Consider the following 14,504-nt stretch of genomic DNA (forward strand, 5'->3'; position numbering starts at 1 on the left):
TAGAAAGTAGACAGGAGCTGGAAGAAGGGGCAGCGATCTTTTAATCTTGAGGTAGCCATGGGGGGAAACCATTTGTTAATGACGGCAGACCAGAAAGAAAAAGATCATGAGCTATTCCTGACATGTCTACCTTTGGACTTCTTGCCTCTGGATTTGATCTTACCCGTTGAATGCCTTAACAATCAGCATTGCCATCTTTTACTTTAAAATGATATTGCTTTATGTAGCTTGTTAGATTCCCCCTTTGAAATGCTTTGGAGTAAGACATGGTTTGATCTGGAAAGACACATCTTGACACATACAAGGTACTTTTTGTCCTGAGAAGTTTCATGTTTAGGTCTTTAGTATCCTGTTATTAATGAACCTCATGGTGAAGCAAATGCAGGGTTGTGAATAAAGATGTTTATAAGATATCATGGTGCTGAGATGGTTTTAATTTTGCTTTTTCACATAAGAAACTTAGACTCAAAGAACTTAAACTGTGCAGGATCCTCAGCTAGCACTAGACTAACTTAGGTAATTCTAGTCTTAAATTTTCCATTCAACCCAGGAAAGGTTGATCATATATAAATGAGTGAAAATGAATATTAAAATATTACTTCAAGTTCACTACTGCTGATAAAAGTATAAAAATAAATTTACTAACTTTGGAATCTTATTGGTGAGTAAGTTTATGGGAGCTATTGAGATAGAGAAAGACAGATGGAAATAACCATGGGCATGTCAATCAGCATAAGGCTGGCCTAAGATATTGGCCCTTGCAGAATAGAGAAACTAGGGTATAGGGAATTTTGGACAAACTTGAGTGTCTACTGGGAGGTGAGGTTTATAAAGTGGGCTGGGGATAAGTGACTAGGTGTGTATATCCAATCTAGATAGCATGTGTGCTGGTATATGCATATGTATGTGTATGGGCCACTGTAATGAACAGGGGACAGGCTGAATCTTTAAAAAAGTGTCAGCTGTTACAGAGCACTTGGAGAGATTTGCCTTTTGAGTCTAATACTGCCTGCTGACCTGCTCTTTCAAGATAAACCAGAAATGAATATTTATATATAAAAAGCCTTGGCTTTTCAATGATGGCTCAAAATGTTAAAGCATCCTGCAATCATTCAAAATATGGAGTCATATTTGTGCATTAGTTTTGAATTTTAGGTTACCAGCTTAGGCAGAAACTGTGTTGGAAGTAGGCAGATAGAGAAAAAAAGACAATAGTAAAGAAGCTTAAAAGTTTTATTTATAACTATGTTTGATACATTAAAAGCTGAACATTTTTATGATGAAGGCTTCAAGATGGAAGTTCTCTTTTCAGTTTCATCACTGTGGCCAGATTGTCTCTTCTCTTATTATTCTGATGCAGATATGTTGTGATTTCAATAATTTACATTTACAAATTATATCATAGAAAAATAATTTCACTGCTAAATGTAAATGGGTGGGGGTTCTTCATTCAAAATAAGAAGAAAATAAAAGAATCTAGTACTTTTGTATTTTAAAGCTGATAATTTAGCAATACTCTGACAATAGTTTATTCCATTTACAATCTTTTGGCTACACAATGCTAAAAGAAAATTCACTTATTGGCATGCAAAGCAATATGGCTTCAGAATACATCTCTTAAATTTACAGAACTTAAAATTTCAAACATCCCAAGTGGCTGGCAAGTGATGGTGTGAAGATGGTCTTGAATAATGACATAGTTATTTCCTACAGATAAAAAATAAAAACAATGATTTAACATATTATCATAACCAGAAGATATAGCTAACTTATGTTGAAAACATTTTAATGATTTTTGATAAAAGTTGTTTATTGATCCCTTCATCTGTGAATCCCCCAATCTTTTGGACAAATGACATATTTTCATTTAAAGATGATTTATCTAAAGTATGCCCATCATAAAATATAACAATTTATGAAAAATTATAGAAATAATTAAAATCCACCAAGTTAGTGGTTATTTGCATTTAATTGTTATCACTATGCTTATTAAATGAAGCAAATAACACCACATATACTGACATTTTACTTTTGTGCTAAAATTTCAGCATATGTGACAATTTGGACATATAGCCATTGTTACATTAATATGTGACTTCACATCTCCATGTTTCATTCATATCTGTGCTTCTAACTCCCATAGACAGTAAAGGTTTTTGGAATAAATGAGTTAATGTATAAAAAATTATAATAATGAAAAATAGATAGAATGATGTTTTCTTAAATAATTTAAAAATACAAAATTTTATTACATATCAGGAGAGTCAAATTCTCCTTCACATAGGAAACAACTTGTAGCAGTATGATGATCAATGATTGTAAAAGGTTTAATGCTTGTCAGAATTAGCTAATGAGCTGTCACCTGTCAGTGATTTTGGTCTGAATCAGCCAGTTGATGAAGTCTCTGGTGGCAAGGTTATCAAGAACTGTGTTCATCTCATCTGAGAAAGAGCCATCCGCGTGTCTGCGGCGGAGTTCTTCCACGATGGTAACTTCCTCTGGGAAACTAAGAAAACAAGGCTTAAAGTTAGTGTTTGGATAGATATTTTAAATAAATGTGTATGGATTACCTACTACCAGCAACAATGTGTGAGGGTTGTTGAGAAGTTCAGGAATCTATGTGTAGAGGGCCTACTATTGAACTGGGATACTGTGTGAGCTGGTGACTGATGGAAAGGTGGAAGGTTTCAGAGTGGGGATTTGAAATCAAGTCAAATAATTCTATGCCCTTTTTAAAATTCCAGGTAGTTTCAAAGATTTTAGCAACACAGAGCTATTGTTGAGACTGTTAACTTGTCTACGATTCAACAAGATATATCACATTTTATAAAAGCAACAATTGTCAAGATAGCTTTGCAAAAGGCAAGTATTAAAGGTTCCAATTTTTCTCTTTTTCTTATTTGTCATAGTAGAATTTTTAATATCCCTTATAACACTATTAAATATGCTCAAGAACAACTATTTACCATTGGTTTTGCAAGTTTGGTTGCTAATGTTTTAAAAATTAGCCACATAATATTTCCTTTTTATCTTAAGATCTGTATTCCAAATTCAATTTAAAAATAAGTGTTGAACATAAATTTCATGTCTCTTATATTTCAAATGCTAATAAAAAATAGTCACAAACAGTGTAGGGGTCCTTTGTGGTGTAAGATCTAAGCAAGTAACTAAAAATCCTAGTTCCATTTTCAATTTTGATTTAATAGATATCTATATGATAATCCTATCAAAAAACTAAGTATGTGTTTAAATATATGGACATTTCTGTACCCTGAGTGTCATTTCATTAGCATTTTATGTTTGGTTGTTTTTAGTTTTTATCACACACTAATCCAAATATCTGCTCATACATGAATATATGTTGATCACATATGTATATATGTAACTACTTCAAGTCAAGTTTTAAATACAAATATTTTATTCAAATAATGAAATATTTTAAGTTTTCAGTACTATGTATTTCTTTTCCTTATCTTCAGCTTTCCTGGGACAGTACTCATTTAAATTTGTTGTTCTAGTGAGGTTTTCAAAAGCATAATGTTTACTCTAAAATGTTTCTGTCCTCACCTTGAAAGTCAATATCCAATTATACATAATAGTGGAGAATAAAAATGTAGCCTACTGTACTCATTATTAATGCCTGTTGCAAAATTTTTATATTAATCCTTATCAATATAGGTTATAGTCTTAGTTGATGAGACTATACTAATTGCTTCTTTAATCCAGATCCATATATAGGTAACTATACTATTAAATTTTCTGCATCAAGGAAAAAAATGTCAGATAAGAATGTACAGACTTACTCTCGCCTTTCTCGGCCTTTCACCAGCCAAGCAATGAATTCCTTGGCAGCTTGACCTTCCAAGTAAGAACTTACATCACTGGTAAAGGTTCCTTCAGCATGTCTCTCAAATTCATCATGACGTTTGGCAATGTTATTCCTGAAAGAAATGTGAGTTAAGTTGAAGCTTTGTCTCTTTGGCAATATGGTTCTCACTTACAAGCAGTGGCAACCTCAAGTTCAGGATCTGATGAACAAAGGGTTTAGTGAGTTTGGGAGATTCAGGTGGCTGGGGTTTCATTTTGAAGTTATATTCATGATCTGGATTGAAAACTGGTGGGAGAGGGCCAATAGCACTTAGGAAATGACCAAAGCATGACCTTCCTTCCCAGTATACCTGTTCTCACCTCCCCTGCTCACCTGTGCCATTGCGGATGAAAGCTGCATTATTTGTTACTTTATTCTCAATAGATGTAGGCTATCCACTGTGCTTTGCTACTCACCAGCAAGTTAGGTATTTGTTATTAGTATGTACAGGGTCATCGTTAGTTGATTGATTCAAAGGAAAGCAAAGGACCATCTCCAAATGTCATGGAAAGAATCACACAGTATGGATTAAAGAAAATGTGTGATCTGCGAGGAGGAAAACAAGGAAGATAATCCCACATCAGGCACAAGTTTGTGCAGAGTCCTCTGGGGAGGAGGCATCTGCTGCTCTTGTCTGTCCAGCATGCATTTTTGCCTCCGGAAGGTTTCATCTTAAACATATAGCAAACACCGGAGAGTGAGGATTGTTATATTTTAATTTACCAAGTTGTGGCACTTCCATACAAAAAAAGAGGACAATGTTTTTCGTTTGTATAAATCTGTGATTTCTCAGATTTCTTGGTAACTCTACATGTAGTCCTCCACAGAGATGTCTTCCAGTAACTCCCCTGACCTTGACGGCCGACTTTCCTGCAGTTGGACCCTCCCATTTAAGGTTAACTTTGATTGACAACTCTATGTCTCCTGTTTCTCCTACTTGCTTGTGCTCTCTCTTCTGCTCTCACTCCTTTCTTCCTTCTCCTTCCATCCAGACAAATCTATGTCCTTTTCCTGATTCTTAGATTCCTTCAGCTACTTTGTATGCATAACTCCCTTCCCCTTGTGGGCCATCCTCCAAAGAAATTGTGAAATTCTACCATCTCTGTGAAACCCATGTGGATAATTTTCTCCAGTAGCCTAGGAGCAGCAAAACCCCAACACTCGTCAAAGAAAATCCAACATTAAAATGTATGCCTTACGATAGGTTTGTGTTCTTATTTGCCGCCTTCTCTCTTTATGCCGTGCAGCTAGGCTGTAATTTTAAATGCATATCTTGGATTTTCTTTTACAAGAAAAGGAATGCATCTGTTTCTATTCCTTACCACGATTAACTTGGCGGGGGGGATCATTTTAATGTGATCACAGCCATGGGTTTGAACCCCAAAAGGGAGTATGGAATTTGCTCTCTCTTTTGTCAGAAATTAACCTTGCAGATCCACAGAAATTCACGTTCAACTTTAGGTAAAAGTGAATGAGAATACATATCACTAAGACCACAGATGGGGAAATAAAGTCTATGTGCCCTTGGAATGTGGGTAAGGCATTTGGAGGGGTGAAGAGTGAGACACTCAGACGCCTAATACAAAGGACAGTCTCTCCAGCCTTGAAAATAATCAAAGTTGAAAGGGCTTCTGGGCATTACTAGAAAAGTACGATGACTTTAAAAGGTCATGAAAAAAAATTTGGACATGTTTCATACATTTGTGAATAAATTTTGGACCAGATTTAGACTCTGACCTGTTTCTCTTGGTATTCATCAGCCACTGCACAAAGTCCTGGGCACGCCTGGAGTCTAGGTACTTGCTGTAGTCACTGGTGAATGTGCCCTGCGAATGACGCTTGTCTTCATTCATCTGGTCAGGATCATTCAGGGGGTCTGTCTGTGAAGCCGGGAAGGATCTGTGAAGAACAGAGATAGGTGTATCACAAGACTTTCCGTATGAGCCATTCACAGCTGTTTCAATAGGTATTTCAGTGAGACCTTTGCTTCTCATGGGAATCTCATAGTTGAATACACTCTTATTCTGAATTCTAGTAACAGGTTTCTTAACTGACTTCATTAATTTTCTGAAATGGGATCAAATAAATCCCTTTTCAGCTAATGAATCTACTCATGGTAATGCTAATAATGACAGAAAAGAACAGTGACTTGAATATTTTAAAAGAGTAAAGAATCACAAATCATTTGTTTTGGTTAGCACATTTATGTTCCCAAGCTTGTTTTGAATATATTAATACAAAAATATAGCTCAATCACCTATTCATGTGGTAGCTAATGGTGGAAGAAAGAAAATTAAAAGTTCAAAGACAGACATGAAAAAAGATCACTTGCTAATTTGAAACTATATAGTGGATAATTCTTATGCCAGTAATCAACAGTTGGTTGGCATGGTAAATATATGTGGAACTATTCAATGGGATTGGTACCTCAGGAATAGAATACTATTTTTACCTGTCAAATTAGCAATGATTAAATATTAGGGAGAATAAAATATTTCTGTATTGCTAATGGCAATGCTCATGTATATGGCTTTTCTGGAAGGAAACTTAGCAAGACACTAAAAAAGGTTTAAACTCATTAAAACCCTTGAACATAATAATTCTTCTACTACAAATCTACCATCAGAAAATAATAAGAAACGCAGGAAAAAGTGTATATGCAGAAATGTTATTTGTAGTACTCTTCACGAGAAAATTTGAAGATCTCTTTAAGTGTCCAATAGAAGAGAAATTAACTAAATAAAGGTTGAAAATTTCTTGGGTGAAATAGTATGCAACTGTTAAGTATCATAAGTTTAATAAATATTCTAATTATAGAAGAAAAAGCTAACAACACAATGTTAAATGAAGAAAAAATATGTTACAAAACCATATAAGTAGAGAGATATTTAAATACAATATACATAGAACCCAAAGCAATATACCACTTTTCTCTATTTTGAATAGTTTTCTTTGGATAGTGGAATTTTGAGCACTTAAGGTTTTTTTTTTTTTGCATAGTTTTCAAATTTTCCATCATGAACATGTATGATTTTTACAATTAGAAAAGAACAATGTTATTTTTAAAAGGAGTAAAAAGAGAAAAGAGTTAGTGAGAATAATTAAAATAATCTACTGTGCAGTACATGGATAATGAATGGATAGATCAGATTGGATCATCTGAAGAATTAAAAGAGCTGTAATTTTCCCTGAAGATGTTTTTCCACGTCCCTCACCCCTTTGATTGTGAAACAACACATATTCTGATCCATATTCCAGAAAAGACTGTCTTTATCACCATCATACTATAAAGCATTTGAAAACTATGGAGGATATATGCTCTTAATTCCAGAGATCCCACTAGTCTGTCCTTCTCCCAGTCTCTCTTCTAACCACAGTACTATGTTACTTAAAGTGTAAGAATTTAATACCTGGTTTTCTCCTCTGTGTCTTGAAGGGATCGTTGCCAGCTTCCTTGCACCAGCATTATAAACAATCCGGCCACAAAGTAAATGTTCTTCATCTTTGCTGCCTGTCAGGACACAGCAGGGAGTAGGGAAGGAAAGGGCAGGGGGCAGGCAACCCTATATAAACATGTCAGGCCAGGGGAGTTAGATTTCCACTCACCAAATATTATAAGAAGAAAGAAAAGCTAATCTGATCAATTTTATTCTGATTATAATTCTATCTTAATTCCAAATAATTTAAAAATTTCCCTAGATTTTTAGAGGCAAAAAAAGAATATATATATATATATATATATATATATATATAAAATGTGCTCTTTCATTAAGCTTTTTCATTAATGTAGGACACTTCTGTTAATGATTAAAAGGCTCATTTCCAGACTTGAAATAAAAGATGTCCACAATAAACATTTAAAATTCCCACTGTAGATGATATGCCACATATGGTTAGCCTGAATGGCACCTTATCCATAATGCCACCCCCTTCACTATCAGTCTGGCTTTCAATTAATAGTCCTTCACTTCCAAGCATTTACATTATACTGCATTTCAACCATCTTAAAGCAGCCTCAGGCTACAACTTGGCATACCAGCTGTCGGTTCAGATGTATTATTCATTTATATTTTAAATAGTGTAACTTGGTCTAGACTTTGTAATTATAAAGCGGCCAACAGATTTGAGGTATTTTAGGGTGCTTTGACCTGTTCTAAATTAAAGGGAAAAAATCATTTTAAAGACAAGCAATTTGCAACAAGAACTAATGCTTCTGGCAACTTGAACAATCACAACTAAGAAACTAAGAAATTAGTATCATAAAGGAAATTAGTGCTTGCTTCTGAAGTCTCAGAAGTCCCCAGGTTGTTTCATAATTGGATTTAGTCCAGGACATAACTTTTCCTGCGGGTGACACCAAAGCCCTAATTGTAGGACACACTGGACTTCTTATCCTTATATCATAAGCAGATGCCTCGTGATCCTTATATCACCAGCCCTAAGATGCCAAGGATGTGGTGATGTGGTGTGAATGGGGACAGGCACCTACAAATATTGAATACCGGGCAGAATACCCCTGTGGAGCAAGAGCCTCTACTTTCTGAATGGAAACCTCAAGTCCACTATTTGTCATGAACCTCTCTCTGCTTCTTTCACACTTAACCATGTTTCTTTCTTTCTTTTTTTTTTTTTCTAGAAAAGGGGATTTCAATCCAAGATTCATTATGTTTATCCATAAATAAATTGAATGAGTATTTTTAGCAAATGACATTTGGTTTGGAATAAGGATTTTACAAATATTATCATTTTAAACTATCAATCTTTTCTTTAACATTCTTGCCATATTTACTATTTATCTCTGGCACTAAAACACAGAGAGTATAATACCTGCAGAGATGAATTTAGTCTCTGAAATATTTAGTACTCATATATTAGGCAGCCAATTAGACAAAGCAACATAATGGGAATTATGCATTCACCCTTCTTATTCATTAGCATTAAATTACTAATTTGGCATTTTGCCATATTTCAGTTTAACCAGTTGGCAAACCTCAGAAACCTTGCCACCTATTTAGTTAGTGTTGATTATAACTCTCAATTATAATATCTTTTAGGAATATTTAAAACTTAAAGTCACCACCTTTTAATATAGAGGATTATACCTCTTTTGGAAAGTTTCATGTAAAAGACTGAAAACTGTAAATTTAGTTTTGAGTAAACGATTTCCACCCAAAGTCCCTACAGGTTTTGCCATGTCTCCTATTACTTTCTATTGGGGCAGATTTAGAGTATGTGGTATTCTACCAATGTGGGAGCTGATGGAACAAGAAGCAACCCAGAAAGGAGTGTTCAAATCCCTATAATGCAATCCTATAATGAGTTCTACTGATAAAACTGCCTTTTAAAATCTCATTCATTCATTTTAGAAGGTTGACAGAATTGTAAAAAAAAATAGAGATATTTCACTGTTTGAACATCATTGTTGAGAAATTAAATATTGTTATTTTAATATCAAAATTTTATTTAAAATAAGAAACAAATTTAGGATTACTTTCCCCCTCAGTATATAGCCTAAGTACAGAGTATGCTGCTTTTTAAGAGCAAAATCCAAACAGGAAATATGGTAATAGTAATATTCCCTTTTAGGAAGACTTTTAGACTTAGGAAAGAAGACATTGTATTACATTCCTAAATATATTGAATTTTTAGGCCACATAAATACTTTTAAAATTGGTTGGTTCATAACAGAACCCCAGTATGTACTGAAAAACACACTACTTAATCATTTACTTCTTTGAGGATCTTTGTAAATTTATTTTCTTTCTTTGAGAGTCTAAATAAGTACCTTGATTTTTTTCTAAAGAAATGTTCTAAAATTTCATTTTAGAGTATAGCTACTTGAGTGTTTATTATTACTATTGGTCCTCAATACCTAGTACCTAATTATTAATTTATGGCTTTAATCATAGCCATTCAAATAAATCCACAATAATAAATGATACTTGTTCTCCGCACCAACTATGTTACGTCTTATTCACAAAGAACTGATTTCATGGACTTTGATTATTTGACAGACATCAGAAACTCAAATATTGGAAAGATGATACTGAAACTGCTCTTTTGGAAAACAAGAGATTTTAATTGATAAGGAACAATTACTGTTATAGCCTCTGTAATGGACACATTTCTGTGTTTAAAAGGCACCTTCTGTTCACACATCTATCAAATACAAGGACAAGTATTTATTTTCCAGAATATTTCTACTTATTTGAACATGCAGTTCTTAAAACAGTTAAGGCTTGTAACAAGTGCATCCATCTGAGTCTTTGTTTTTATTTTCTATCCTCACATAGGATAATTTCTCTGAATCACTTTGTGGCTTCATTTTGTTAAAGTAGGTACAAATATATTTGATATCATATTTTATCTCAATTCCAGCCTGCATATTATTAATAATAAAATCAAAGAAGAATATCAAGGCAATTCACAACATTTTGCTCTCTTAAAAATACTTAACACTTCCCCAAAACAGGTTTAGAATTTGATAATCATCCAACATGAATCTTACCTTCTGATGGAGTGGTGTGGGCAGAGCAGGTGGAGAGAGAGTGGGCCCTCTTTGGAACTTTGGATGTGCTCTGTGCCCTGAGCTCTGCTGTTTGGCATCCAAGTGCTCTGCTTTTATATACTCTCCAGCTGTTTAGCCTCACAGATATTATGCTGACAATATAAATTTCTCATCTGTAAATAATGAGGTTTTGTTACAAATGATTTCCCTCGCCCACTCGTTTTACTCATCTGCATCCTACTGGGACCTCAGAGAGACCCGGAAACTTTTTATTTACTCTTGTGCCTTTTTGTTGTTGTTGTTGGAAATGGAAAGGGCAGTTTTGAAAACTCATTTTCTCGGTCAAGCATGAAAATCACTTAAGATCTCTAAAGTGAGTTTGCTATTGAGGAACATGGCCTCAAATGAGGGTCTTACAAGTCCTTCTTTTACTCTGTAGCCATGATGAATTTGCCTGAATCATCAATCATTCATTCTTCTCTTCAAATAACACATAATTCACTTAAGACATTTCCCCGCTATATGAAATTAATCTGTGTTACTTTTGTGGGGAATTTGAAAGAGCTTCATTTACAACCTAATGTGTCTTGTTTGAATAAACTGGGTTTGGGCAGAGAGGATAAAGGAAAAAATAAGGACCAAACATCAAATATAGGTGATGTTAATTATATAGGATCTAGTATTTCTTTTTCTTTTGACTGAATATTTAAGGCCTAACTTTACTGATAGGAAGGTGGATCACTAGGTTACAAAAGAATGAGATGTGAAAAAAACTGTTGAAGTGAGATGCTTATTGTCATAATTCCAAACTTTCATGCTTTTGCCATATAGGCCCATAGTGATGTCCCAAATATGATTCTGGTCATATCAGAGAAAAGAAAAATGCAGAACAATGTGGTCAGACAGCACAAAAACCCATCAGCATAATTTTACTCCTGCTGCTATCAACAAGCTGTGTGACCTTGGTTGAGTAACATTTTCTCTTTGTGCTTCTGCTACTGATTTGTAAAATGAGAGGTGTGGTCAAATGTCCCTTTGAAAATAAAACATGATATTTCATAGACAAAATCATTGCAACATTTCGTAACTAGATTCCACAATTCTAATACAACCAACTGCATTATATGACAATTACATGTATGGAAGTCAATCATTGAGAAGTCAATTACTAAAGAAATATTCCAAATGAGCTTTTCAAATTGTGCCTGAGACCAACTGCTGGATGTAGAGCTATATAAAGGCAATATATAAAAGCATCATGTCAAATTGGGAACCCACACTGAGGGGCTTCTGTGCTGATTAGTGATGGTATGAAGCATTGCTATTCAAAGTCTGGTCCAAGGACCAGCCATCACTTGGGAACTTGTTGCAGATGCAGAATTTCATGCTCCCACCCAGAATTACTGAATTGGAACCTTAAATTAAAGAGATACCCAGGATATCCATAGGAAATTCTTACATATATTAAAGTTTGAGAAATAGAGCTGTGTAAATGATCTATCTCACTTTCTTCACCTGCTTGCTGATGTTGTGTGGGTGGGTTGATCTGAGGACTGCTTCTTGGCACTACCAGCAGAGGGGGCGGAAGAGCAGAGAAAGGTATCAAGCCTTAGATCCCTCTGGAGTAACATGAATGCAGTAATGGCTTCAAAGTGTGGATTGGCTTAATGTATAATTAAATTGTCCTTTCTCTGACTACAATCTTTATGAGCATAATGGCTATATTTTAGTGAAATGTTTTGACACATTCCGCTTTATTTTTTCTTGGTGTTTTTTTTTTTTTTTGAGATTTACTCATTTATTTACTCCTTTCTCCCTCTCCTTTTCGTTCTCCTTCTCCCTCTTCCTCTCCCTCACTCTCTCCTTTGTCAGACTACCTGTCTGTGGAGCGGCCCTCGCTGGGGAGCTCTGTAGCTGGTATACATAAAGCCCCTCAACACAGCACCAGCATCTAAGTAAGTACCCTCTGCCAACATTTCACTACCAAACACTTTTCTTCTCTTCCACAATGCTTGGTTTCTACTGCTTCAGAAGTAATTATCACAGCTTCATTCAGGCATTTTCCTCTAACTTCATCCCCAGTCCAATAACACTGATGTTTGGGCCCCAACACAGTGAAGATAAGCATTCTGAGAATGAAGAGACATTAAGAACCCAAAGGGAAAGTACACTGCTCTTCATCCTAAGAGTGAAAAGTTGGTTTCTTAATGGCAAGTTGTTGTCAGAAATAAAAACAAACATCAAGTGCAATTGGATGTGCAGGTCTTTCATAACTGTCTTAATGCCAGGCTCTACTTGGCCTTCAATGCTCATAGTTACAGTTGTTTGGTTATTTAGATGAGAAGTAGAGCGGTAGCAGCCCTGAATTTATATTACCAATGATATAAAGCTTGTTCCAGAATCAGTGAAGTTCTGGGTGGTGTTGTCTAAAGTTCTTTCATCAGGAAGCATGGGAGTACCCAAGTTTCCAATGGATATTGCCCCATAAAATCTGGGATATGCCAATTTGACTTGATGAAAATAATATAAAAAGAAATTTGTTTTATGGAATACAATGCAAAAATTTACATCAATAATAAGATAAAATAAGCTACTTATTCAAAGATTTTTGTGCTTTTTATGATTTTTAGTACCAAGGACCTCCCTGAGTTCAAACCTGCACATTTGCACAGAGGCCCACACTGAGAGGGTTCTGTGCTTGCCTTAATGCTGTTCGTACCATCTTAAATTCTTAATAATTTTTAGACAAGGCTAAATTTTCTAATTTTTTAGACAATGATGTTGCAACATGGCACCACAAATATGTAGCAGGTTCTGCATAGAACCTCACCTCACAAAACCTTAGTTTTCTGTAGTCATTAAAGATACCAAGAATGAAGTGTTTGAGAATGGCAGGATCCACACTCATAGTTCACTCTGGTGACAAGTCTATGGGCAACCATGCATGGTTGGTGAGAGTACAAAGCATTACAAGCTCTTTGGAAATCAATTTAGTAATACTTAGGAGAATTAAAAATACCTCTTTCTGAGCCCAGTAAGGCTTAAGCACTATTCTGAAAAATTATACAACATATATTCCTACATATTTATGTAATGATACAGGTACAATGATCTTTGCCGCAGTACCATATATAATAGTAACAAGTAGGACTAATCCAAGAGGCCATCTGTTGATTACTGTTTAGAAAAAGAATGAGAAAGCTCTCTATTTTTCAATATGGAAAGACCTCAAGATATGTTTTTGTTGGAAAAAGAAGGTGCCGGCTGGTTGTCAGAGGAGGCTATCTTTTGTGCTAGAAAAGGGAGGAGTCCAAACATATGTTTATCTACTCATAAGTACATTAAAAATTAGAAGAATATACAAGAAACTGATGAAAGTGCTTACCTGTAGCATGCACTGAGGGACAGTGAGTGGATAGGAACAGGATGCAAAGAATACTTCTCAATATATATATATATAATATATATATATATATCTTATATTATTGGACAGTTTTGATCATTTAATTGAAATACCTGTTCAATAAAATTGCAGTTTGAAAAGCAACAAAACAACCACTTTGAAAAAGAGGTTAAACTGAATGTGCAACTACCCTTTGATCTAGCAATTCCACTTCTAGTTACTTCACCCAAGAGAAATAAATAAATGTGTCTCCCCAAACTTGTATAACATGTTCAAAGAAGCTTTATTACAATATTTGAAAACTGGAAGCAACTGAACTCTCCATTAGCAAGAGAAAGAATAAGTAAACAGTGCTAAGGAATTTATCCCATGGAACACGACAACAAAATGAACTAGCAGCAAATACAGGCAACAAAGTGGACAAATCACACAGACATCATGCTGCATGAAAGAAGCTAGACACACAAAGCAACTACTACATTCTCAGTGCATCATGTACAGAAGTTCAAGAACAGGCAAAATTAAGGTTAAAAAAAATCAGAGCTCTGGTTGCTTCTTGGAAGAGGATAGGAGAGGATTGCCTGGGAGGGAACTTTCTGGCAAGATGGAAATATTCTATATTGTGATAAGGATATGTGCTGCCAGATTTATCCAATTGTCAAAATAGCAAAGCTAAGATTTGTGATTTCAATTTGTGTAAATTTTACCTAAAAGAAAAAAAAAGG

The 14,504-nt window shown here is 34.8% G+C and overlaps 1 protein-coding gene across 2 annotated transcripts; it reads right to left on the reverse strand.

The window, feature by feature from the left end:
• Positions 1–1,269: 1,269 nt before the first annotated feature.
• On the reverse strand, positions 1,270–10,541 carry Gcg (glucagon). 2 transcript variants are annotated; one of them, XM_005315741.3, is made up of 6 exons: positions 10,377–10,541; positions 7,279–7,379; positions 5,606–5,767; positions 3,804–3,941; positions 2,363–2,506; positions 1,270–1,707 (listed from the first exon to the last, which is right to left on the reverse strand). In XM_005315741.3, exons 2-6 carry the CDS (start codon positions 7,368–7,370, stop codon positions 1,701–1,703), a joined length of 543 nt encoding a protein of 180 aa, XP_005315798.1. In that variant the 5' UTR covers positions 7,371–7,379; positions 10,377–10,541; the 3' UTR covers positions 1,270–1,700. The 2 variants fall into 2 exon arrangements, with proteins under 2 accessions (XP_005315798.1, XP_077872527.1); XM_078016401.1 differs by lacking the exon at positions 1,270–1,707 and having other exon boundaries at positions 2,359–2,506.
• Positions 10,542–14,504: the final 3,963 nt, after the last annotated feature.

Source organism: Ictidomys tridecemlineatus, chromosome 7 (assembly GCF_052094955.1).
Source record: "Ictidomys tridecemlineatus isolate mIctTri1 chromosome 7, mIctTri1.hap1, whole genome shotgun sequence".
Lineage (NCBI taxonomy): Eukaryota > Metazoa > Chordata > Mammalia > Rodentia > Sciuridae > Ictidomys > Ictidomys tridecemlineatus.

Coding starts and splice junctions, on each gene's coding strand:
- Gcg (XM_005315741.3), bottom strand. CDS start 7,370: ATGAAGAACATTTACTTTGTGGCCGGATTGTTTATAATGCTGGTGCAA. Junction 5,768..7,278: donor GACACAGAGGAGAAAACCAG/GTATTAAATTCT, acceptor TGTTCTTCACAG/ATCCTTCCCGGCTTCACAGA. Junction 2,507..3,803: donor AAAGGCCGAGAAAGGCGAGA/GTAAGTCTGTAC, acceptor TTGTTTTCTTAG/TTTCCCAGAGGAAGTTACCA.